Source organism: Pelodiscus sinensis, chromosome 32, assembly GCF_052426305.1.
Source record: "Pelodiscus sinensis isolate ZL-2025 chromosome 32, ASM5242630v1, whole genome shotgun sequence".
Taxonomy (NCBI): domain Eukaryota; kingdom Metazoa; phylum Chordata; order Testudines; family Trionychidae; genus Pelodiscus; species Pelodiscus sinensis.
Window position 1 is genome coordinate 2,733,587 of NC_143083.1, and position 26,597 is coordinate 2,760,183.

The window sequence follows — 26,597 nt, forward strand, 5'->3', positions numbered from 1 at the left end:
GCCGGACAGGGCCACAGAACCTCAAAAATTATTCACGCAAGAAACAAAGTGCTGCCAGACATGCTATGGGTTTGTGTGATGAACATCACTTCGGAGTCAGGGCGGGACATTTCTGAGGCTCATTTGCAGCACCACCACAATGGAGGCCCCTATCCTGCATAGAGCCCAGTGCACTTTGGGCCTAGAATCCATGGTGCCCCTCCATAAAGCCATAAGGAGACAGCACTGACTGCCCTTCTAGCTGACAGAGTAGAAAACCCCACAAGCCCTCCCCGAGCAGAGTTCAGAGCCCAGAAAGGGAGAAGCGCTAAAGACTCCATACAGGCTGCAAGGGACCATGCTCTATCGAAAGGGCCCAGATACTACAGATGATGGGTAGCAGGAGAAAACCCAGAGAGAGAGAAATGCAGAACAGCTGCACATGGCAGGAGAGAGGGGAGCCCATGGAAGTACTGGCCACACTCTAGCTGCTTAAAATGTGGATCTAGAAGTTTGAAATTAAACACTCGGCCTAATAGCCAAACCACAAAAACAAGCAACAACAAAATAAAGGGGGACAGTGGCCAATCAAAGCCTTTGTTTTTTAGTACAAGGTAAAACCTTTATTACAACTTTTCATTCATAGGTATACAACATCTGAAAGACAGATATGGGAAACCAGTAATATTGTTATAAAATGTCACATTTATTGCTACATTACTGTTATATACAGGACAGTTCTCAAAATCTACTTTAAAAAAGTTAGGATTATTTAAAAATTCCAAATAATCCAGCCAGCTGTTTTGACACTTGTATAAAATTATTTTAAAAAAAATGAAAACAATTCATATCTCGAGGCACTCAGAAACACAATTTTATCCCCCAATTGTGATTCATTTCAAAGAACAATGCATTTCCCAACCCCCAAATACTTTTTTTTCTGGGTTAGACATATATATATATACTATATATATATAATTATAATTCAAAACTATAATGTGTATTTGACTTAAGAACAAGGATTTTCAGCCACTTAAGTACATCTGGATTTACAGGTAGGCAGCATAAATATCAAAAGCCAGGACCAATTTTCTTCTTAAAGACAGGAAAAAAAAACCATCTAAGGGGTTAAAAATAAACAACTTCCCCAGACTTTCCCCTACAATTGCTCTGCCCCACCCCCCAGTACTAAAAATATATATATTTATAAAGGGGAATCAAGTAGCACTTCATTTTCTAAACTAATTTGAGTCTTCTCTAGAAAACGGGTAATTTCCCCATAGGCAATGAAATAAAAGTGGGTTGGTTGATGGAAGTATTGTCCTTAGTCAACTTCGCCAGGTGCCCCTTTCTCTTCTCCCTCTTCCCCCAAGATGAAGACAGGTAAATTATTTACCACTTTTGTGCCCTCCCCGCCCCCAAAGACACAAGATTTGCTTGAGCTGGTGGGTTCCAAAAGGTCATTATTTGAAGCTCTGGCACTAAATGGGAGGGAGACGTTTGTTTCCCTTTCGTCTCAGCACGGTTCAGAGGTCCCCAGGGGACACCTCCAGCATCCCTCCTGAAAAACGGGCCCCACGGGGGAAGGAGGAGCTCAGCTGAGCAGGGGGCAGGGTGTGGAGGTGCTGCTAGTGACGCTGCCACAAGAGGAAGCAGCATCATGCGGACAGGCACTCGAGCACCCTGCCCCACTCGGCCTGACTCTAGAAGTCACTTTCCCGCTGCCCATGGCCGATTCCAATTGCATAGGGGGCAGGAGTATTAGATCCCTAAGCAGGGCAGCTGGGACAGAATGGGCATCGTGAGCCGAGGGGCAAGAGGTGCTAGAAGCACAGGAACAGGACAGATCCCCAGCGGTATCCCCCCTGCCTGCGCCAAAGGAGTCAGCCCCAGCACCACATCCAGCTCCGCAGGCACCACGAGGGCAAAGGAAACGTGGCTGGCGAGGGCACCTTTCCCTGGAGATCAAGGAGCAAAGACCCACCCTCTGCCCGAGGGCCTCCGCACCCCACTCTAGAGCAGAGCGGTCAGCAACCAGGAAAGGGGCAGATGGGGGCAGCCCAAGCAACGGAGCCAACGCCACCTGCCCCCAGCAAGATGTAGCCAGCGTCTCCTAGCCGCGAGATGCGCCTCTCCCTCCCCCTTCCATTGCACCCATGCTCAGGCACAGAACGGCCTGGATTCCTCTGGACTTGTGCAGGCAGCTAGTGCTTTACAACAGAGCCCAACCAGGGCTCCCTCCGCTGCATCCCTTCCCCACCAGCCCCACGCCCCAGCCTACACCAGAGCGAGAGCAGAGAGCAGGCTTCCCTGCTGCCTTGTCCAGAGGATATGGGGGGGAGGGGTTGAAATGGCTGCTCTTGCCAGCTGTTTAGTCACTGCAGTGTTCTCTAGCCCAGGCCTCGGGGGCATTAGAGCTGCCCTGACCTCGCCTTTCCCGGGTTACTAGAGCCTGGTCAGGGATGAGCTTCTGAGGCTTGGATGGGGAGGTGGGACCCTGAAGATGGATGGGCTGAAGGGAGAGGGGGTGGATGCTGAGGGCAGCCCTGAAGTGAACAGGAGGGATGAAGCAAAATGCAGGACAATGTAGCACTTTAAAGACTAACAAGTTTAGTCTTTAGGAGGGATGAGACATCTCTGGAGAATCCAGCCAACCCCAGCTCCTCCCTCAGCCAGGGCTGGACTCATCTGGGTTCCCTGTGGACTCAGGAAGGTCTCTGCTGCAGGATGCCTGGGCAGGCTCAAAGCGGCAGCGGAGAGGACATTGCTACTGGGTCTGGTCACCAGCTGGAAGACTGAAGCTGCCCTCGGCACCTTCTCCAGGTCAGCTTTTACCGCTAGGCTGTAGTGCCGAAAAAGCCACCCACATGGGCCAAGAACGGCTCTGGGTAGAGCCAGCTCAGCCCTAGCTCGGGCGCACTGCTGCCCCGCGAGGCAGAGCTGGGTTTGGAACAGGCGACTGCACCATGCGACAATCACAGAAACGCCGGGCTGGAAGGAACCTCACGAGGTCACCCCTTCTCCCTGTCTCCACGCAGAGCCAAGTCTACCTAGACGCTGAATCCCAGGTCCTGTGGGTGAGCATGCAGAGAACAGGCCTCGCTGTCTGACGGCAGGAGGGAGCCCAGGAGAGGGGGCTGCATAGGACTACAGAGGGGCACGGGCCTTCTGCGAGGCCTGGTGATTCTGGGTCTAAGCCAGCAATGTCCTGGGATGGAGGAGGGGACAGTCAGGTTGGGTTTGCCCCACGCTGCACTGGCTCCCAGAGCCACGCTGCTCACCCAAGCTGCTGTTCACCACAGATCCCCCTCCCCTCGCTTTCTGTTTGTTCTCTGCTCCAGGGGCCAGTTCTCCATTTCCTTTGGGGGTGGAGCGCCCAGAGCTCCCCGTGAAGGGGCCTGGACAGGCTGCCCTCTGGCCGTCACTGGCAAAGTTCCCACTGGCTGCAGCCCAGGAGCCCTAAGGAGAGGCAGGACCCTGGCGTGACTCATTTTTAGAAGCAGCCACAAGTGGCTGCGAGCAGCACACTGGTACCTGGTCGTGTTTGCCACCAGCAGCTGGGACCAGCTGAGCCCAACCCCTGCACACTCGTCCCATGCAACAGCCTCTCCGGGGAGGGCTTTCAACAGCACTGAGGCTCCAGATTCACTTCGGTTCTTCTGCCCCGAGCTCTGCAGCAGAAACCAGAGCGAACACCGGAGCCGGGGGGAGGGGCAGGGGAGCTGTGGGCAGGGTCGCTGAGCTCATTCTCGTCAGTTTGGAAAGGAAACGCCGAGCTGCGGAGGCGCCCGGGGCTCCCGTGCCGAGGGGAGCCAGGAGTTCCTTTGCCCCGCATCGTTCGCAGGCACGGGAGCCTGGCGCGCCAAGCCTCTCCTACGACAGCCTGCACAATTCACCCCACCCCGGAGCCTGCGACAGCTGTGGCTGACAGAGGAGGGGCTGGCCACTTTGAGGTCCCAGGTTCAATGCCCAGTGCTGATCCCCCCTCAGAGCATCCCCGAACAAGCAAGGTGATGCGGTGAGTGGATGTGGGCTTGGACACCTGCCACCAAGCTTCCCCCCCGCCCCCTCCCCGCGCTCAGACACACTCACAAAACCAGCCTAACCTGGATTAAAATGGGACAGTTACTTGGACAGCGTTGCCTAGCAACGGCCGCTCTCAGGCAGCGAGACTGATGGCCAAATTCAGCATCCAGGAGGCATTTTGCGCCTGGGACGTAGTCGCCTAGGAAAGGGACCTCACACTCATGGATCGAGCAGCGTGTCTGGTTTGCGTTCCCCCACACCGGGTGCTGCGGTGCCCTGCTAGCTGGGTGAAGGTCGTTCTTAGACACCACGTGACAAACCCTGGCTGTGATGGCTAAAGCTCAAGGTGCCAGGGACTGAAGTAACTTTTCCCAGCCTGCGCGGTGCACGGACAATGGGTCCAGCTGCCGTCTCCTGCGCTCACCCAGCAGGAATGATCCGGTGCAAACTCTGCAGAGGAAAGTCTAAAATCTTTCCGGGGCATTTAAAATCTAAAACTCCCCGGGAAACATTCCAATGGGCCTTATGCATCTTGTAGGAATTTTGTTTACAAAGCCTCATTTTGGGGGTTATGTTTTGCCAGAGCACATCCCCTTAAAGAACCAGACGCCTTCTGAGGACAACCCAGCACCGATACTTGGGTCTTCTTCGCACAGACGTGGAGCTACGAACGGGCAGGGGAAACACCAGGAAGCAGCAAGCCCCGTGTGCACGTCCTGGCCACGTGCCCCCATTCTGCAACCTGCCTGCTACCCAGAGACATCCAGTGCTGCTGCTGCCTGGACGCTGATTTGTCTAGTGAATGTGGGGCTCACGAATCGCTCTCCATGGGACGGGGGGAGCCAAGTAGGACCCTTTACAAAACACTGCAAGTAGCGGACACAGTTTGATTTTAAAGCCTACAGGCTCCACAAAGACCAGCTGCCAGATCGTCCCGCAGTGCTACACTCTCCAAAGTCTGACGGGGGTTTTAGCCCTTCTAGATAAAGAGGTGCCAATCTGTGAAGTAGCCTAGGGGATTTAGCTGCTCCTCACCCATGAACAGGAACGGAAGAAGCTTCTAAGCCTCCTCTGACCGCTGGCAAAAGCAAGTTGTGCTGAACAATTCACAGGGCCGGTTCTGAAACCTCCCGCCTTTGGCTGAATGCACAGAGTATTACATAAAGGTGGGGGAGGGAGGAGTTCCTCAACTTTTGACCAAAACCTAAATTCTCACCGCCATTTTTCATTTGGGTTGAAAGTTTCTGGGATTTTTAGACTGAACACGCCATTTTTAAAAATCAGAAACTAAACATTTTCAAATTGTGTGTTTCTGTTTGGAAAACACCCCCAACTTTTTTCACCCGCTCATCACAAAACAGACGGATCCCCCCAAAACAACTATCTCAGGAAGGGCATGGAGGGGAAGTTGCCTGTCGAGAAAGGGAGACCAGCCTGGTCCCAGCCAACTGCCAGCCATTTCTTTTCCCTAGTGCAGCAAGATACCCTGCCTTGGACAACAAGGTGCAGGCCGGCTCACAGGGCCCGACAGGGCTGCGTGCTGGCCAGCACTGGGGAAGGGGCAGGCTGTGGCAGAGCCATTCACTAGAGACAGCACTGGGCACTTTCCATTTTCTAACCTAGGACTGACGCTGAGCAGAAGTGGCCAGTGCCCCGGACGTGGCTCGGGGAGAGGACGCTGCTCCCACCTCACCCTGGCCTTCGGGGGGGAGGGGAGCAGGAAGCGAGATGGCGGCAGCAGCCCGGGGAGCCCCATCTCAATGGGGACAGGGCCCAATTCCCTCAGCAACGCTGGAACGATTTAACGAGGGGCAGAGGTTGCGAGACCGGCAGCCCAGAAATACTTGATGGGTCGAAGCCGCTTACGCGATACAAAGAGCAGGGTCGAACACGGCAGGCTGCCTCACCCCCCACCCCAATACACATTACAATGGGGGTTCATCAAGATTCACCCTCACTCCCCCTTCGACTCTCTCTCCTGGTGCGGGCAAGAAGCCCCAGGGCAAGGAAGAGCAGTTTAATCCCAGTATTTATGGGCAGAAACAGGCTGACCCTACCCGGCCTGTATTCAGTTTTAATCCCCGCCACACAACCAAGCAACGGCCACGTCCCAACACAGCAGGGCCGCACGAACCGGGTTAGAATAGCACGGAGTGAGCCTTGAGCCTGCAAGGGGGGGGGGGGGGGGGGCTGGCACATCCCAGCCTTGCCATCGGACTGCTCCACTCTCTGCAGAGTCCCTAGGGCCTCTGGAAGGGGAGAAGGGGTCGGATGCGCTGGCTGCCCCATGCATCCAGGGGAGGGCAGGGAGAAACCATCCTGGCCGGCTGCCAAATTTGACTGACCAGAATTCAAACTGGGGCAGCGGCACAGAACGAGACCGAGCTCTGGAGACTTCCCAGACCCTTGAGGGCATGAGGCAGTGACCCTCGCCGGATGCCAGCACCGAGGAAAGCCAGAAGCTTAAGTCAATGCCAGCAGTGATGAAGATGTGCCAAGATATCTAACCCCGCCCCCTCTGCCACACCTCCTCCCCTCAGAGGGGCAACTCGACAGACCAGAGAGTTGCAAAAATGTTTTCCCCAAAGCCCCAGGTGCATCAAACCAGAGCCACGAAGGAGGAAGGGGAAGGACCCAGTGAAACAGCCCCACTCCCGCTTTGCTAGCCCCCCTCCCGACACCTCAGCCCTCGCCTCACAGGAAGCTGAACAATTAGCTGCGTAGGGATCGAACAAGCCACGCCACCCTGCTCCCTCAGCAGCCTGTCGCCTCATCCGCCCGGCCACAGAGGTGGACAGTCCCACCCAGAGACACACTGCCCGAGGGGACTGCCTCTGGGCAGGGGCCAAACTGCATTGCCAAGCAGGTTCAACACCTCCTGCCCCCTCCAGGCATTAGCCTGGCAGAGCCCACAGGGGCCGAGTTGGCATAGCTGGGTGGGGTTGGTCATGAAACATTTCAGACCTGCTTTTGGAGGGAAAACCACAGGGACAATTTCCCACGCTTTTCTTTGGCGGGGGAGGAGGAGATACAAATCTGAAGCATCTGGAACTGCTCTCGTTCCAGCCCAGCCCAGCTCCATCCTCTGAGTCAGCTCTGCTCCCCGGAGCCAGGGTCTGCAGCTCCGGCCCACGTTAAGCACCTCACTTTGCTCATCCTCCCAGAATGCAAAGGGGGCAGCCTCAAATGTCTGCACTGAGGGGCCCAGGCACTGCTGAGCAAACATCCTGCCCTCCCAAGGGACTCTCGAAAGCCAGCAGGTCCACAAAGGAAGATGAAGATGCTGCAGGTCCTTTCAAGGGAGGTGGGGACTATTTCTTCATGCTGGGCAGCCTCACGGGATGTCACGATGGTCTTGCTAGGCGGGGGGAAACCTGGGCGCTTTCCTCTCTGATCCGTCTGGAAAAGAAGCTCCTTCCTTCGCCTCCAAAGGCTAAATCCACACCCCCAGGAAAGTGGTTTTGTCCAGCTGGGGCCTGCGGCGAACATGCAGACAGAAGAGCCGACTGCTGAGAAAGTTGCTTGTGAGGGTGCTTTGAAGAGAAGCCAGCAGCTGGTTTTGACCCAGGTTAAGGGAGAGGGTGGAAAGAACTCTGCTGCAGCTGCCTGTGGCACTTTCGAGTTGCCAGCTCCAAATACAAAGTGACAGGAGCTGCCTCTACAGAGACACGCTGTCTCCATGGGCTGGAGGATCCCTGCTTCCTGCTGCCAGGCACTGCTTCCCCGAGGCTGGGAGGGATTCGCACATGCCAATGCTCCAGCTCACTTTGTTCTCCACCCAGAACCTAGGCTGAGATTCATTTGCTGGCCATGGCCAATACCACACTGAGCTGCTCCCCAGCCGGGCTGCCCTTTTTTGGGGCCACACTCAGTTCTTTGTTCTGTGTCTTGGTGTCTTTGTTCTGCCAGTTGTCGGCCCCTCTCTCCATCTTTGTTCTTTGCCACTCTTTGTTCGGCACGTCTCTCTCCCCTCCTGCCGTGGAAGTGGCTCCGGTGGCGGGTGACTTGCTCAGGGGCGTGGAAACACAGTGTGCTCCTCTCAGCTCCTGTCCACAGCGGGTCGCTTCTTTGCTTACCTTGGAACTCCCACAATATCCCGGCTTCTCCTTTCCCCCCAGGTCCATTCTCTTTCCATGGTGGAAGGAGCTGCCAAATCTGGCCGTGTGCTCTACTTTGGCAGTGAGGCTCCAGAAGACAGTTGTGATCTTTGCCGCTTCACTTCTCACCCTCACCTCCCGCGAAGGAGCCCCCTGGGGATCCCTGGGAATGAAAAGCAACTTGCAACCCTCCACCCCCGCCCACGGCGGCTCCCCTGTGACCGAGGCTGGGAGAAGCCAGAGAACCACTGAAGTAAGCTGCTGGAACTTGTTTTGTCGTCGGACTTCCTCTCCCCAGCTGAGAAGTGGCCAAAGCAGAGATGATGAATTCAGCAGGTGGGTTTTTACCATGGAAGGTACAAGCCACGCTAGGAACAATATCCCACCATGGCTACATTCGCATTTAGTGGCTTTCAGAGCCGAACTGGAGAATTTCTCTTTTTTTATATCCAGTCTTTTAATACAATTTTAATATTCTGGTTGATCCTAAAGATGCAACATCAACTATAGAAACAGCAGCAGAAAAGCGTGGGGTACAAGACTTTTTTTATACAAAAATTTTTTTTGTTGCTTACAAAACATATGCAAAAGAAGCTAAAAAAACCAAAAGGCATTGCTATTTTGTTCTACCTAAAAAATCTCATAACTAATGTTCTTTTAAAAAAAAAAGAAATATTAAGCTTAGGCACAATTTTGCTGCTGGCTGCTTGAGAACAAGCCAAGAGAACACGATGCTCCCCCTGTTAACTGAGTGATATGTATTGACGGTTCCATACGTTATACTTAAGGCAATTTTTTTGTTTTGTTTTTGACCAAGTGTTTGTTTCTTTTTAACGCCCCTTAAAGCATGCCAGGCTTCTCTCTCGTGTGTCAGTATTAGCAGTACTAAAGTTTATGGTTCAAGACGGCTGCAGGTCACACCGAAGGTTTGCTTCCTACCCATCTCTGTATCCAGGGGAACAAAAAGATCTACAAATAAAGAAAAACAAAAAACAAAAACAAAAAAGGAAAAAAGAGGAAACCCAAGTGAGAATAATACTAGGTTCCTTACACATGGAAGTGTCAAGTTCATACAAACGGGCCTCATCTCGGTGGGAGAATTATACCCTGTGCAATTAAAACACGTGCCAGTAGCATATCAGAGACACAAAGGGGGAGAGGTATTGAACCAACTTCTCTAATAGCCTGGGGCCAACACAGCTACAACTGCACTGCAAACAGCATGTGACTGAACAAGCAAACACGAGTGGCCATGTTTCACCGACATTTCTCTCTGCATCTTGGCATAGCCGGAGCGACACCCAGAATGGGCTGGCTAACTGGGACTGGCCAACAGCAGGAAGGGGACTGGGTGCTACATGGCTTTACAACACAGCAGTGGCAGCTTGTGGCATGAAGCTTGGAGCTGGCACTGAGGGCTGGAAACGGTTTTATTTTTCAGTCCCCGTTGCAGCAAACCGATTTTAAACGGAAATCCCCCTGGCCTGCAGGGACTAAGGAAAACTGGAAGGTGTCCACAGAGCATGACAAACGCTCCACAAACTTCTGTGAGCAGGCAGGGGAGGAAGGGTTTGAAGGGATGGAGTAAAGCGTCCGTGGCCATCCTACTGTAGGCCTATTAATACCCCATCTTGCTCCTCATAGCAACTATGATAGTCCTTGCAGAGCAAGGGCCTTGGAGTGCACATGGCTTTAACCAGGCTTCAGTTTTCTGACCCAGTTTGTCTGTGGATGTGCTCTGTGCAGAGACAGAAAGCAACTGGATATTACATTGTCCCTAGGGGTGTACGGGAAGGGTGGGGGTAGAAAATAACCTAGTCAGGAACTGATGGAATTCAATGTCTCCACGTCTGCTTCATTTATAAAGACAAGCTAAAGAAGCTTTCTAACTTGCACTGCAGTATTTTCAAACGGGAATCCTATCCCATCACTCATCCTACTGGACAGAGTTAGAGGGCTAGCTCTGACGGGCCAGAATCAGGCATTTTCGTTTGCTCCACTGGTTGTTTGGAATTTCATTGAGTGATTAAAGCCAAGCTGTAAAATGTGTCATGATATGCGCCGATTTCCAAGAGACACTGACACAGCTGAGCGTGCTGGAACCCGGCGGGCAGCGGGCGATACCTTCACATGTGTCCAACGGGGTTGTGACCATCTCCTAGACCAGGGTGCGAAGCTGAAAGTGTCATCTGGGGATCTCCTACTACTCCGGACACTTTCTCCTCTTCCCGGCGCTTCAAGCAGGCAGCTTTAGGGTTCAGATTGCGCTCTATGCCAAACAGAGCAAGGGTAGGGGGTGGGGAGAAACACTCAATTCGTGCAATAGCATTAGAGAGCAACAGCATCCGAAAGAAAAAGCCCGGAGTCCCAGACAGAAGCATTGGAACGCCCAAGGAAGTAACCCCAGTGCAAGCCTTCTGTAACCCTTCTGCTCCATGTAATTGCTGCCTGCCAGGGCAAAGCTTCTTTCCCATGCAGGAATACTGGGCCAATCGAACACGTACTGCTTTAAAAATGGCCGTCAGAGTCGGTGGGCTGAAGACCTTTAAGATGGAGTTTTCCTAAGTTACCAGGTGGACTGGGATGACCAATTTCCATATATTACGTGTTCAAACCCCATAGACGAGGCCTTGGGAAATCTCAGCCCAAGTGCTTTCAACTGCAGCTCACCACTGGCATTGCAAACATTCAACCTTGCAACCAAAGCTTCAGATATCAACACATCTCCCGAGCCAGGCACACACAAACGGGTGGGAAGAGAAAAGTCCCAAAATGCACCTGTCCCGTTACCATACCTCGTACTTGCTGCTCCAAGCCCAGAATGACCTGCACCGCTTGCTGAAGGATGATCAGTTTGGTCTGCGCTTTGTCCGTTTTTAAGTGCATCTGACACATGCGTCCCAGCTCTTTAAAGGCCTCGTTAATGTCCCGTACACGCACCCTTTCCCTGGCGTTATTGGCCATTCTCCTCTCCCGGTCCCTCAGATCTTTGTCCTCCAGTGACAGGGCCTCGTCTGTACTGCTGGGTTCACAGCACCACAGGGATTAGTCAGGGAGGGTGTAGCCGACAAGGGGCTGGGTCAGTTGCTGTGCTGATAGTGCCACTAGCGTCCACTGCAAAAAGTTCAACCCACCTCACATTGCAGAAGCCAATTGAGAGCGGAGACAGGAACTCGCCCGATTTTCGGGTTCCGTCTCTCAGAGAGCCAAGCTAAGGTGCTGCCAGCACTAGGTCACTCTCTCTGCCCAGGGACAGCACGCCCGGGAGGGGGGAGGAAAAGGACTGACACATGGGGGGGGCGGAGGGGAAGGGAAAAGGGGAGCTGGGAAGAGCGATCCTTTCCATCGCCTTCATGCTTTCAGATTAGCATGTCCGCCCTGCGCACCTCATCAGAGCCAGTCGGAAAAGGGGACGGTTCTCCCAGGGAAAAATGGTAACTTTTCACAAAGTTTCAGTTGAAAACCAGACGGTTTTCAGCTAAAAACAAGCATTCTGGTTTTCAGTTTTCCGCCGGTGGCAGGCACCAACAGGGAAAGCTTAGTTTAGCTGAAAGCTCAATCGTCCATCCAAAACAGTCGTGGTGGAAAATTTTTCAACCAGCCCTGCTAGTCGGCCAGTTTGACGCCCACTGGACAGGTCGAGAGAGAGAGGCCCAGAGAAAGAAGCACCTTGCCACGGTCCCACAACTGGTCAGTGGCAGAGGCAGGAACCAAACCCAGAACGTCTGGCTTCCAGCCCTGTGCTCCGAGCCCTGAATCGGGCAGACAGCTTGGAACGTTGAGAATTGAAGTCTGTTTGCAGGAGTTTTAGCCTGCAACCCCAAAACTGCCAGGAGGTCAGCTTGCCAGGCTGGGGCCAGGAATGAGGCAGCATACACCGCATGGCTGCATCAACGCCACGAGGGTGGTAGAGTTGGCCTTGCAAAACGTCACTCTAATCCAGCTAGCGGCTACGCATCAGGGCTGGGAAATGCAGCCCCTAGCATGCTAAGGGTGCGAGTCAACGAGACGTGAGAGGTTCCAGAAAAAAGGGCCATGGGGGCAGACTTACGAGGCTGGGGAACCTGCCAATCCAGATCCCAAAGCAGAAGCCAGCCTCAGAGAGCTGGGCACCCAAATCCCCCTGGAATTCAATGGGAGGGGGACCAGAAGGCCCCGATGCCCAGTGCAGGGCTCATAAGGACAGACGACCTGGCCCAAATTAGGGTTGGTGATGAGAGCGACAGAGAACTTTAGAACCATGGCCTCTCGGCAGCCTCGTCCCTGGCCAGGCGGCTGTGCTGTGCGTGGCACCTCAGTGGTTCTGCTATTCTGGCTGCGTCTAGAGCAAGAAACCAAGAGGGCTTGGCCTGGGGGTGGCCTGCAATGCACAGACCTGCTGACAGCACCTGAAGAGCTTGGCTCAACCTGCAGCACCCTTCCCCTCCGCCTCCCGCCTCGGTGCAGGGACGACCTTCTCCCCCAGAGCAAAATTCGCACAGGAAAGAAAAACTGCCTGAAGGGTCCTGGGTCATGGCCTCCAGCTGGCGTCGGGCTGTTCAGCCCCAGAAGAACCGGACGGGATTAGACCATCAGCCACAAGAGCAGTCGCAGGGACACAGGCTGGCTGACCAGCGCCTGGCGCACCGGAGACCGAACAGAAGTGACTTGTGCTTGGTCCTGTTCCTGACTAACCTGGCTCCTTCAGGCCCTCCCGCCCTGAGACCCAGGCTTTCGGGGTCAGCGTGCCAGCGCCTCGGAGAGCAGAACACCTGGCTTCCCGGCCAGCTTCTCCATCTCCCTGACCCCAGGCAGAGCCAGTAACGGCTCCAACCTCAGCAGAAAACGCTGCCCTGCCGGTCACCACTGCCCACCTCCTCACCCCGCGTCGGTCTGCCATCTCCTGCCCCCCGCCGGCACGAGGAAGTGCTGCTGGGCACTCTCCTGTGGGTTCCAGGGTTCCCTCTAAGCTGCAGGGGACACGTGATTAATCAGCCCCGCCCAGTCAGAGGCTCAGGGCTCCCTGTGTAGAGCTGACTGCCTGGGCGGGCTGATTAATCACTTGCAAAGCTGTGCTGCCCTGTAGCTTAGAGGGAACACCGCTCGGTACCCAGCCCCGCCGTGGACCGCACTACATGGATCTGCGCTGCCCGGCCATTTCACGGCCCAGCTCTCCTCACAGCCTCCGAGCTCCTGCGGTTTTCCACGTCTGCGTCCAAGCGGACTGACTCAGCAGAGGCTCCATCTCGAAGGGGGCTCGGCGCCATCTGCCCCGGGGGCGTTCCTCAGCACGGAACGCTCTGGGAGGCGCACGGCAGGGCCGGCGGGGGAAAGAGGCATCTCTCTCCAGAGAACGGAGGCGTTCTCGCTCTGGCTCTGAGCGCCGCCAGGCGGCTTCCACCTCTGAGCAAAGCTTTAAAAAGGGACAAGCGTGAGGAGACCAAAGTGAACACGGTGCCAACTCTCTCTCGCCCGCCCTCCCCATCAGCAAGCAGCAAGTACAAGGTAGAGAGTGGGACCACCGAGAGGTCACGGCTGGGGACTGTCTGTAGGAGAGCGGAAAGAACGGAACAAAAAATAACAAAAAGGAAGGGGGGAAAGGGAGACAGGAAAAATATACGTTACAAAAGGCAAAATGCTACAAACTGCAGAGGCACAAAAGAACTCCCATGTCACAGTGCAACAGCAGAGGCCAGCAGGGGGCAAGGAGCCAGGCACAAACCATGGATTCATAGGACCACAGGCTCTGCGGGAAGGAAAGGGGTTAACCGGCCACAGAGGCTTTTGCAAGGGCGGCTGGAGGGGTCGAGGGAGTTAATAGGGAGCATGCACTGCACAGTGTTACAGAAAAAGCAGCAAACCCCCTTGCTGCTCAGAGCAGGAAATAAACCCAACAGCTTCCTCTTCGGCTGGACTGATCGCACCCGCAGAGACCCTGCACCCTGGGGGCAAGTGCCGACAATGGGCACTGGCTGGTAAAGCCATGCTGCCCTGGCAGGAGAAGGGCTTCAGACCCAAACCACTGTCTCTCCACAAGAGTCTGTTCAAGAGAGGTGCTGCTAAGTGCAAGATCTGAACTGCAGAATGTGCAACATTCCCTTGAATTTTTCCCATCCATGCGCGGAATAAACCTTTCTATGTGCGCCAAGGCATGTGCCAATGTGCACCACCAGCAGAAAAAAAAAATCAACATGTGCTCTGTTCACTAGCTGGGCGGCCCTGGAATCTCTCCTGAGCGGGCGCCCAAGTGCCCAGCTTACAGGGAACACGGGTGGTGTCGGGGGGAGGAAAGGGGGTGGTCCTCAGTGTGTAGCTAGAGCTGAGCTGCTCCCAGACAGCATGCTCTGAGGCACAGGACGCCCAAATGTGGAGGGCGCCCCCCCTCCTCTGTGCTCGTCACCCACCCGCCAGTTCTGCCTCTCTGCTCACAGTGCCTCCTGCTGGAGCACTTCCTGCCTCCCCCCTCTGGCCCAGCTGCTCCTAGTGCTGCCTGCAGTTCCTCCAGCTCCCCCAAATACCTAGCAAGCCCCCCCCAAGCGGGGCAGGCAGCATGCTGTATTTCCTACAGCTGCTGTGACGGCGGCAAAGGATGGGCAGGGCAGGTCTGCCCTGGCAGACGCTGCCACCGCCTGTTGCGTCTCAGACACGCCTTTCGCTATGGCCCGGGGCGGGGATGCTCTCTGCTGTACGCGAGGGCAGCGCTCTACAGAGGTTAGGGCAGCGCTGAGAGGCGCACACAGGCCCCCCAGGGAAGCTCTCGCGTACATTCGAACACACATGCAGCACATGCAGCAGCTTCAAAAACAAAACCAGAGAGCAGAGCAGGGATGCAAAAGGTAAAACTTAAATAAATAAATAAAAAAGGAGAGAGACACTTTACAGGCCTTGAGACCCCAAGGCAGCACTGGGGGAAGGAGGCCAGCGCCAGGCCCCACTGCACAGGGGAGACAGACAGACAGCCCCGTGCCGATCAGATACGTCAAATATCACCACTCTGGGAGCCTCACTGACCTCTAACTTGTTGCTCCAGGTTCAGTATGACTGATACGGCCTGGTGTAGGATTAGCAGTTTGGTCTGCGGTTTTTCGCTGTTAAGGTGGAGTTGGCACATGCGTCCGAGCTCTTTAAAGGCCTCGTTGATGTCACGGACCCGTAGACGCTCACGGGCATTATTGGCGACCCTTCTCTCTTTCTCCCTCTCGGCTTTTTGCTCTGGGGGAAGAAGATCGTCCTCCTCATCCTCATCTTGACTAATGGTTTAAAATAAGAATGAGACAGGGACATTCCTCGTGGACACGCTCAGCACTGCACAACTCACAAAAGCAAACACACAATTGCAGCATCCCGATTATCTCCGCGCCGAAGGGACTGTGCGAACAAGTATCACATGGCCTCGCCGCGATGGCCGGGAGCTGCGCCGCCAACCCCCAGCACGGGAACCTTTGCAGCCTGGGTGCAGAACCCCTGTGCTCCCCTTCCCCCTTGGACGCGCTTCCACGGGACGGACGCCGCTCAGAACCAACCAGTGGGAATGGTTCAAAGAGCAGCCCAGAGCAGTGCGATCAGCCCGGACGCCCTGTCCCCAGACCCGAGCCTGGCCAGGAACAGGACGGGATATTTACCCGGGGAACGTCAGCAGGCAGAGCAAGCGTTGGTTCCACATACAGTATGTGGGAAGGAGGAACTTTGAGGGAGGGCTTTGGGGCGTAAAGCAGCCACTAACGAAGAGGAGGAGAGGGACTTTTCCCTCCAGGCAAGCTATCACCCCACTGCTTCAAAAGCAGTCGGAACTGGCCAGTGTCAGATACCGGGTTAGATGGGCCCCTGGTCTGATCTAGTCGGGCTATCCCCACATAACTGGCTGGGACAGAGAATCCATATAGCCCAGGTGCGTGTAGTGAAGAGACCACTCAGGTTCCACTACCGGGCTGGGCAAGATGCAGCCCGCCTAACACTTTGATCCGGGCTATTTATAGCCTGCTGCCGGTGCCACCGAACTTCCAGGCAGCGGCTCAGGCAGCAGGCTCCTATTTAAATGGCTCCCGGTCATTGTGCTGCCCCCGTCAGAGGTCGGCGCCTCGAGCCCTTTAAATAGCCGCAGCAACGCCGGGCAGCTGCCAGGCAACGTGGTAGCAGCGGAACCAGGAGCTGCGAGCCCTTCGCTGTGTTTTTAATTCAAAGTCCCCAGCCCTAGACCACTGTGGGGGGAGGCTAGCCCCCAACCCTGCCACTTCCACCCTCCCCCCCATGCTGGCCCAATGCAACATACCAAAATTCATTAAGTGGCCCCTCTGTGAAAATTATTGCCCACCCCCGTTCTGCCACCTCCTGCGGACAAGCTGGCAAGGAGACTGTCCGTGGTCAAGAGGCTGATGCCTTGTCTATTGGGTCACTGGGGGAGCCACCCCCACCTCCCTACCTTCAGCTGCTGCCTTTGGCGGGTGCCGCTCCGGTGGAGTGGGGGTAGCTGCCCACCTGCTCTCTGGGCAGGTGGCACTTGAACCCCCCAACCCCAGGCTGATGCCTTATCCATTAGGCACTGGAGGACCCACTCAACCTCCCGAGCGTTGGTTACTGCCATATGCAGTCAGCTGTTCCCAGCACAGCCCAGATCTAGGTAAGCAAGGCCACAACTAATGCCCAAGACTACCCAGGCAGCAGAGCTGCAGTCTGCTTTGATCTCCGGCACTTGGCCTGTTTCTTGCTCACTAGGCCTGTTTCCAGTCCCCTCTCAAAGTGTCACAAATCCCATTTAAATCCTAAGCGGCAGCCTCAAACCCCAAGGGCGAGAAGCTTGGGGCAGAGCGGGGGTCTCGGGAGGGCCGAGGGACAGCATCCCTGGATCCAGCTAGCAATCACATCCTTAGCGGGAGGGAGGCCAACAGAACACCCCCCCACCCAGCCTTCCCTTCTGCCCCCCACCCGTAACAGAATAAATGAAGGGAGAGACCTGTTCAAAGAGCACCTTGTTCTGTTCCGTGACGGCTTCATTTCCTTCTTCTCTTCCTCCGAGTTATCGGCCACCGACGTGTTCTCCTCGTCCTCCTTCTCTTCCCGCTTGATTTCACTGGTTCCTGAGGAGACGCTGGCTCTGCCCAGCCCCCCTGTCAAGCCTGCAGTGGAATCAAAGCAGCACGCGGCCGTTGGAGAGAGACCGACTGGGCGGGGATAGGACAGAATGGAACCTGCTTGCAGTGCCGGCAGCGGCTAAGATGACGGGCTCCTGACACCTCGATCTCCAGTCAGATGTCGATAGGCTGGATAATCCTAGATCTGCACAGCATCTCTCATCCCACAGGACCCGTCATGTCCCTGCAAACCAGCCGCCTCTGGGGAGAAGGGCAGGCGATCTGCCGCGGGGAGAGCAGGCTGGAGTTTGGGCCAGCCCCCGGATACCACGCTACTGGACCACGAAACCCACACTGAGCAGGCAGGGCCCCTTGGCCTCACCCCAGAGGGCCACAGCCCAACAACCGCACAGAGCTCAACTCACCGGCTGGGAAGGAGGGAGAGCGGGGACTTCCCAGCTGGAACTTGGCCCAAACCTTGCGAGTGAGGTGTCTGAGGCCGCGTGTCCCGACACCTCCAAGCACACGGCTGGCTGGAAGCAGCTGGGCCATGCGGTTAATGTCAGTCCAGATCCACAGCCGCCACCAATAGACAGACTGGCTCTGCACCCACCACGGACTGTGCGCGGGCGGGTTTGCCCAGGCAGGCTCTATCCCCAATGTCCCTGGCTACGTCTACACTAGAAGCTGGGGGTCCGATTCCCATCTACACAGTCTAGCATGAGCCAGTGCAACCGCAGCAGCATGCGCAGAGACACTGCAACCAATGGGTATGAAATCGGCCAGCCCTCGGCCACCACGCCCCACGCTGCCATCTCCCCCTGCACCATCGTGAGAAGAGCTGGTGGGAGTACAAGCACGGGCGCAGGGGAGCATCATGCCCCTCGCTCGTCCCGTCCCCATCCCCTAAGACGCACATGACAGTACCTCCAGCAGCTTGTTCCAGCCTGCCCCAGCGCCCGCCAGCGTCGCAGCACAAGCCAAGCAGGGCGGCAAGGACCTCATGCAACCAACCGCAGGCACCAGGCTGCACAGGCAGGGCCGGGACATGGAGCTGAAGGCCTTTGACAAACGTGTCCTGGTCAGTCACTGGACATCGCCCGGGGCGGAAGCCGCTCACGCGACACGTGCTCCCCCCTGCAGCCTGCATGCGTGCTGGGGAACCTCTCTGGCACACAGGGCTTAACCTTGTCACCGAGCCGGGCCAGGGTGACCAGCCAGCAGAGAGATGGGCAAGGCAGAGGGGGAGGCACCACCTTACCGCTGTACGTCTCTTGCTGCCTGCCGAGGTCCGGGAGCGAGCTGGGCTGCGACGGGAGCGTCACGTGGTTGTGGAGCATGCTGGCGTTGCTGGACAGCCCGTCTTCGGGGTGACTTCCTCCCACCTGCAGCAGATGGAACAGAGCCGTCTTCCAGGGCAAACACGAGGGCCAGGAGACTCCAGGCGCTGTTCAAACTGAGCCTCTCCGCGCCGGGGTCTGCACCCACCCCGCCTACGTGCTCCTTTTCTCCGCTCCCCAGCGACATCCAGCCTGAGCCGGACTCCCTCCCTCTCCTCACCAGCCCCCGGGGGAAGCTGATAGAGTCGAGTAGCTTCAAGCTGCTTGTGTCCCAGCTCCTCTGTGGGGCTGGACGGGTGAGTGGGAAGCAGCACATCCTGCTTGTGCTGCAGGTAATTCAGACGAGGCTGAACCCCAGGCCATGTCCTCACCAGCAAGAGCTACACCTGCATGGGCTTCCAAAGGAAGAGCCGGACACTGGGCAAGTCTCAGCCCTGCAAGCCAGGCTGCACCGGTCAGACTCGCCGCAGCAAATCTCTTCCTTCCCACAGGTTGGAGAGTCTCCAAGGGGCTGCCCCACCATCCCCCCAGAGAAGGAGCCTTGACCAGAGCGCGCCTCAGGAAACACAACAGCCTCCTGCTCCCCGCGCCCCCTGAAAGTCTGGACACGGGGCTTCGGGCTAGCGGTATCTCAGAGGAGCCAAGAGCCCCTCACCTCAGCCCCCCGGACTGGAAGAAACCCAGGCCCTGCTCACAGAGTTTAGAATCCCAGGGCTGTCATAGTGGCCTCGCCCCTCGTGCATGTTATTTGTGAACAAATTGATCCAGGCTCGTTTGTAAACGAGCACCTGGGAAGCCTGAAACGCCCCTCGCCCCGGCCCTGCAGCAAACGCTCCTCCCCATGCTCACCCCCCCTGGGGGAAGCTCCCGAGCCGTCTCCCCTCAAGGGAGCCGAGCCCCCTCGCGCACGGATCACGCCGACCCTCCTGCCGCGCCCAGGCTGAGAACATCCCGCAGCCATTCCTGAGGGAGGCAGGCACCAGGCCACGCTCTTCTCAAGTAGGCCACTATTCAGTGAACAACGAGAGCAGGTGGCGCCGGCCTCCAAGGACTCACGGGCGAGTAGGGCCCAGGAGTCACTCAGCAATAAACCAGGGGCGGGGACCTTTTTTTGGACCACGGGCCGCATACAAGTGAAAAGAAAACCCCCCGAACCCTCCCCCCCAGACTGAGGAGAAAGACACTCCCCACATCCCCTCACACACCAGAGCCTAGGGGAGCCCAGCCCTGCCGTGGGGGAGGGGAACTGGAGCACCAATGCGGGCTCCCCAGTGCTGGAGGGGGGGGGGGGGCTGGGGGCTAGATCCAGACCAGCTGGGGGCCAGATGCAGCCCCTGGGCCTTAGGTTCCCCACTCCTGTTATGAGCACTCTCAAGTCTACTGAAAACACCCTTAGTTCCAGGGTCTGTTGTCTCCCCTCCCCTGCTTGGATGGCCTATTCTATGAGGGGCTGCTTCCACCCCTACCTCAGCAGGGAACAACGTGACCTCCAGTTTTCATGCTAACCAGCATCGTTTCCTGGACAGCCTGGGCCCGCCTGGCTCACGGCTGGATCCAGCCCTGGCTGGCGTCCTACATTCTGGGCTCGTCTACACGAGGAGCTGCAGTGCAAACCCTGCGCAAACATTCCTAGTCCAGCGTAAGCCTGTGGCTCGCTTCAGTTTGGCTTAGTTCACTGGCGACAGGATTAAAGCGAAACTGAATTACACCCAATGGAGAGTTTCACACACGTTCACGGGGTCATTACATTAGCACAAGTCGAACCTCTCTAGCCCGGCATCTTCGGAACCTGACCAGTGCCGAACCAGAGACTTTGCTGGAGGACAGAATTGTCTAGCAGCATCACCAACACTTCCACTGCTGGCTGGGCTCCTAGCAGGCACGTGGGGGTAAATTAGAGCTGAACAATAGCACAGAACACTGAGCCAAAACTGGTGCCTGTAAACAAACTTTATGGGATCACGCTTACGTGGACATCTGTCTAATTAAAACCATGCTGGACCATGGATGTTGCTGGACTAGAGAGGTTCCACCTATACCTATCTCATAGAACTGGAAGGGACCTTGAGAGGTCATCAAGTCCAGTCCCCTGCTCTCATGGCAGGATCAAGTACTGTCCCTGACAGATCTGCCCCAGATCCCTAAGTGACTCCCCTCAAGGATTGAACTCACAACCCTGGGTTTAGCAGGCCAATGCTCAAACCACTGAGCTATCCCCTCCCCCCCATACAAGTCTGTGTACCCTGGAACGTAAACTCTCTGGCTACGGGGCTGTACAGCCCCCCAATATGAAGCCCTGGCGTCCAGTCGCTATTACAACCATCCCCGCCAGCATCCCAACTCACCAGACTTGAATGCCTGTTCCCGAGAGGCATAACCGAAGTGGGGAAGGCCTGGCTGAGCCCTCCCACGGAGGCGCTGTGACCAGGGGCCGATCCCAGCAGGCCGTGCATGTCTCCGTGGTTGGCTGGCATGGCGGCCGTCTGGCCCACCGCATGGTTCCTCAGCACATGGATGGCTTCATCCAACCTGTCTTCCATTTTGTTTTGCTGGGCAGGGCAAAGGGGTGGGGAAAATTAAAGACTCAATTAGCATTTAAAAACGTTGCCTATCTGGCATTCCACCACAGTGTCCGCGCATTCACAGACCCACTGGCTGCAAGAGCCTGGATACAAGCAACGCCTAGCGGTGTAGTAGAACGAACAAAACCTGTAAGTGATGATGGGAGGCTGCCCCATGCAGGCAAGGGAGGGCGTAAAGCAGGCCAGAGGGCGCCCGCGCGACAGAGGCTCACAGGAAGCCAGTTCCACTTGCTGGGGCAGCCCTGATATAAGGGGCTGCTCAGCAGAGCAGAGAGAGAGGAAGGTGCCAGCCTGACACCCGCCAGGCTGCAGCCTTGAGACTAGGCTGAGACGGTGCAAAGGTCACAAGGAAGTGGTCCGGGGAACGGGTCATAAGGGACAAAGAGGGCAGGACCTGGCTGCTGCCAGAAAGTCCCTGAGGAGGGGACCCAGAATAGGAGGCAGGCCTGGGTCCCCTTCCCCCTTTGCACTGCAACTAGCTATGCGGGGCATGGTCTGTACAAGCTGTGGCTTGCCCCCGAGGCAAGGGGCTAGACTGTGGGGCTGCAGCTGGCCACAGTGGCAGAGGAAGGACGGAGGACTGCTGACACCCCTGGCAGGGGCAAGAACGGAGGGGTGGCAGCGCCGGAGGGCAGCGTCCTGATGAGGCAGCTGCGATCCAGGGAGTGGTGTGGGTTCAGAGAGCGGCACAATGACAGGCAGGACACGGACCAGAAGGCAGCGCTCCGTGGACTGAGCGAATTCCAGGACTCACCAGCAGGAGGCGCCACCGCCACGAGAGGTCTGGCTTCCCACCCCAGCTAGGCGATTATGTAAAAGCTCACAATGGGTTTCCTTGCACCTGCCCCAAACAGGACGCAAGGCTGGGCAGTGGGGCTCGGCCAAGCCTGGGGCTCAGGTTTAACGCTGGCGGCACACGCACTGTGCACCCTCCGCCTAGCTCTGACGGGTGACCCGGTGGTGCAATGCGGCTCAGAAGAGCAACGGGTGCCACAGGGGCGGGCTCCCTCGGGCACTCTCCCGCCACATTTCCAGCCAGCAGGAAGCGAGTGTTTTAAATTAACTGTTGCTGCTCCCCACGGAAAGGGAGCAGGGAGGGAACCCGACCCGGCTCGACGGGATACTCACTAACGTGTGGAGAGTCCCTTCGTAGCTCGGGGACAAGGCGCCCTGCCCGCTCGCTCGGGGCCACTGGGAAGTGCCTGGAACAAACCACACACAGGATCTGTTTCAAATGCAACGCTAGATGGGGCTAGAACACCACCCGCAGCCCCGAGCTCTGAGAGTGGCCATGTGTCTGCGGTTCCGAAGCGGGAACACCAGGGGGACAAGGCCAGCCTCAGCTCCACTGGAAGCTCATGGCTGTGCGGAGATAACCTCACACGCCTCATCCCAAAGCCATTTATGAATGGCCAGTAAAGCATCAAATCTGGGAAAGACAGAAAACTCCCCCTCCCCGACCGGCTCTGTGTTCGGTCGTCTCCGGAGTCGCTGCGTTAGTCTGTAACTTTAAAAGCCACGAGGTGTCCTGAAACGGCTTCATCTCAGTGCTTTAGCCCTAGTGCAATCCCCCCTCTCAGAAAGCCAGGGTTTTTTGCTTTGGTAAGGAAACCATCAGCCTCCAGTGATGATCCTTTGAGCTTCAGTGTTTTCATACTCAACGTTAATGCTGTAAGAACGGCACCCGTGCGCAGGCAGCTGTGCCAGTGCATGCTTCTGGAGTTACAAAATCCAACCCCCCCAGCACCCTGCGTGACCCCCAGTGTTCTCAAGAACTGTTGGGTGGAGGGATCTAACAATTCGATGCCCCCAGAGAGGTCTGATGCCAGACCAGCTGTGTCTGCCATGCCACAGGAAAAGGAGCGCAGTCCCGTGCTGCCTTCCCCCGTCCAAGAGCCAGCAGCACAGAGAATGCCCATTGCACCTTTGTGCCTGGAGGTATTTCCGGCAACAGAACAGGGAATGCCCCAGGCTGGGCTCCCCGTTGCAGGACGTGGGAGCTTCAGTCCTCTCCAGAAGGCAGCTGGAGCAGGCTGCCATGATGAGCTTTTTTTTTTTTTTTTTTTGGTAAACCACAATATAAAACACCCTTTGAAACCAGTTTGAACAGCCACTAAGCCCCTCCCATGGGCACATGCTTAGTTCACAAAAAAGAGGGAAAAGTCAAAGGCACGTCGACAAGGGACACTTGCAAAGGGGTTTTCAGCAGAGGAAAGAGGAACATCAGAACGGCCACGCTGGGTCAGACCAAAGGTCCATCTAGCCCTGTGGCCTGTCTGCTGACAGTGGCCAATGCCAGGTGCCCCAGAGGGAGTGAACAGAGCAATCAAGCAAGCAATCCCTCCCATCTTTTTGGACCCTGTTGTCCTAGGCCTTCACAACATCCCCTTGCGACGAGTTCCACAGGCTGACTGGGAGTTGTGTGATCGATTTGTTCCAACACCTGCTCTAATAGTAATAGAGAGGCAGCCGTGTTAGTCTGATCTTGCTAAAACAAAAGGAAAACCGATGTAGCACTTTTAAAGACTAACAAGATGGTTTAACAGGTGATGAGCTGTCGTGGGCCAGGAAGTGGGTCTGGCCCACAAAAGCTCATCACCTATTAAACCATCTTGCTAGTCTTTAAAGTGCTGCCTAGTTTTTCCTTTTGTTTTACCTCCTCTAAAGACACCCCGATCTGGGCCAGTTCCTCACATCTGTCCCCTTAAAAGAACGGCTCAGGTTTGGGAATCTTTTCCCCCAGGCAACACCGACGCTTCACTTCAGCGTGATGCAGCATCACGAGCACATGGGTAGGACTCACAGGCTGGGCTAGAGTATTTCCTGCCAGGTCACTTCTTTAGATTTTCAGCAGTGACTACAGATTTCGGGTGCCCCTGCAGACAGCCCTTAAAGGGGCAAGATTTCAGCCTTGGGGAGAGGGCAGAGGAGGGGCGGAGGGAGGAGAGAGACACTCAGCATAAGGCTCGTTCCAGATATCCCAAATCATTAGCCCTTTTAGAAAACCCTGGACAGAGACTAGAGAAACAAGAGGTCTCTCACACCCAACTAAATTCATAGGAGTGTGTTTTTTTTTTTTTTTTTTAGTTAAAATAAGTTCAGGTGTTTCCCCCCTTTTTAAAATAAAACTGGTTTGATCCGATTTCTAATCTCTCCATAGCTCAGAGGCATCGCACACATACCTGCAAGCCCCTGAGGGGAGCCCACGGGGGTGGAGGGGTTTGAAGAGAAGTTATTGCTAGAGTGATCTGGGGAATAAATCTGAAGCGAGAGAGAAACAAAGCACAGTTAGCAAAATACAGGTTTGAAACCTGGCGCCCCAGCCCGGTAGAGCTGCAACCCTGCGCTACCCGCAGCCCCAGGTGCCTTTAGCACTACCCCACTGACTTCCACATCTCTTTACGCTTATCAGTTCCCCCAGCCCTGCGACTATGCAAACATTCCCAACCCACATGTTGCCCCTGGCCAGAGTGCACACTGGTACCTACGCTATTGCTGCCTTCCTCCCTCACTGCCCCCCCATTGCGCCTTCCCCCTAGCAAACGCCTCCCTTTGCCGGCGCCGGGCTCTTAGATGCGAGGAGGGTTCCTTCGTGTTTGACCTCTGGGAGCAGAGACACTAGGGCGCGATAGCGGAGGTAGGCACTGCACGAACTGGCTTCTGCACGGGGTGAGACACGGAGGGCTGGTGGACAGAGTGGGGTGGATCTGTGGCACGTAGCTCTAGGCAAGGCCTCAGCTCTAAAAGCAACCAGCTGGCTGGACACGGCCCTTCCACCAAGCCAGGGCTCCCCACGTTAACCCAACAGGCAAGTCAATGATCCCTCTCCAATGTTCACTGACTCGGAGGGATATTGAGAGGAAGAATCCAGAGAAAAACTCTTACTGAAGCTAATGCTTTCCCAAGCGCATCTCCTGAGCTCCCAGCTGTGGTTCCTCTGTTGCCTGCAAGGAGAGAGAACACAGCCCTTACTCCTGTGGTTTGTGCAGGGGCACGCGCCAGCAATGCTCAAATCAGAAAAGATCGCCTTTGCAAAAACCCAGGGGCACTTACACAGAAAAGCCAACCCTGGTTAAGTTCCGTGCCTGCCCCCACAGTCTTGCTTGAGAGAGGGAAGGCTAACGCTTCTCTCTCTAGGCCATATCTGCACAGCAGCTTAATGTCGAAATACTGGCGAGCTGGAGGACTTCTTCCTCCGACTCCTGTAACCCTCCTCGTAGGAGGAGGAAGGGCAGTCGGAGGAAGGGCGCTCTACCTCGGACTTCCTGCTGCGTGGACAGCGCCACAAGCCGAAATAAGCCATTTCAACTTCCGCTACACAACTGACGTCACTCAAGTTCCGTAGCTTATTTCGGCTTTAGCTCTGCTTTATAGTCGTGCCCTTAGGGTTTTAAAAAGGCACCTTTATTGCCACATCTCCCTCAGATGCCATTGCCCTGAGAGCCTGGTGTGGAACAGCAGGGAACGGGCAGTATGCACTGCAGCTGCAGGGATGTTTGCCCGCGATGCCAGGCCTAAGGCACTTGGCCATTCAACGTCTTCCACACAGCAAACCCCGCTTGAGCAGAGCACGGTCTAGCCCAGCAGTCCTAGGCCCAGCTCCTCCCTCTCCCCAAACGAGGATCTCTCTGCAAAAACACCATCAAGGTCAGGATTCTCATTTCCCAGCGGCCAGGCAGTTATTTCAGTTGCAGGTTTTGTAACAGGTTCAGCAGGGTTAGAGATTAAAGCACTCGGGGGTTTAGAGCGGCATTTGAACGCAGCACAAACATTTCCAATCCTGATTGGGCTGAACAGCATCTCCTCCTGCACCTTCCCCACCCGCCTCAGGTTTAACTCCTTTCTGCCGCTCACTCAGGGCTCGCGTCTCTGCACAGACCCATGAGCTGGACGTGAAAACACATGGATGGGAAGCAACAAAATACATTGGGCACAGAGGCCGGAGGGGTGGGGGTGGGGAGAAGGGATCACACAAGGCAAAAATCACACAGCCCCCACCCCTTCTTCTCTGCCAGATCATGCCTGATTATCCAGCAGCAGTAACCCCCACTGCATCTCCTGCCCTGTAGAGTAAGCCCAGGCCTACATGCGACAGGCGAGGGATAGGACCTGGTGCCAGGCTGACAGCGCATCCCACACATGGCTTCAACCTCACACCTCCCTGTGCAGGACACATTTACAATGTTCACCTTTCCTGGAGTAACCTACGAGCAGCAGGAGGGTGGAACATTTCAGTAGCCTCTGCCCAGACTTGCCAAGCTGCATACGTACCCATCATACTATCCGTGCCGCTGATCGGTGGCGTATGACTGGGCACGCCATATGGGGTGGAGGCAGAGGAAAAGCCAGATACAGAGGGAAGTCCACCGTTCACTTCTCCTGAATGCATCTGGTAGTTCTAGAAAAGAGAAAGGGGAAGAGTCATGAGGCAGCCCACAGCTCATGAGGATTTAGGGAGCACCCAAACCCGGGGCGTAACAGAGGCTAGTGAGGGTGCATCACCTGTGCCCTCTGACGGACCCAACC

The 26,597-nt window shown here is 55.9% G+C and overlaps 1 protein-coding gene across 9 annotated transcripts in view; it reads right to left on the reverse strand.

Moving 5' to 3' along the window:
• Positions 1-835: 835 nt before the first annotated feature.
• The window catches only part of TCF3 (transcription factor 3), a 134,216-nt gene continuing 108,454 nt past the window's right edge, over positions 836-26,597 (reverse strand). For 4 of the 9 annotated variants that reach the window (XM_075903245.2, XM_075903251.2, XM_075903244.2 and 1 more), the window contains 10 exons: positions 26,343-26,469; positions 24,957-25,015; positions 24,254-24,332; positions 22,200-22,273; positions 20,835-21,038; positions 18,411-18,534; positions 17,032-17,194; positions 15,093-15,331; positions 10,227-10,371; positions 836-9,071 (listed from right to left, as the gene is read on the reverse strand). In XM_075903245.2, coding sequence (XP_075759360.1) covers positions 10,229-10,371; positions 15,093-15,331; positions 17,032-17,194; positions 18,411-18,534; positions 20,835-21,038; positions 22,200-22,273; positions 24,254-24,332; positions 24,957-25,015; positions 26,343-26,469 — 1,212 coding nt within the window. In that variant the 3' untranslated portion in view covers positions 836-9,071; positions 10,227-10,228. Of the gene's footprint in view, positions 9,072-10,226; positions 10,372-10,897; positions 11,125-15,092; positions 15,332-17,031; positions 17,195-18,410; positions 18,535-20,834; positions 21,039-22,199; positions 22,274-24,253; positions 24,333-24,956; positions 25,016-26,342; positions 26,470-26,597 lie in introns of all 9 variants that reach the window. The other 5 variants (XM_075903250.2, XM_075903249.2, XM_075903248.2 and 2 more) reach the window with 5 other exon arrangements.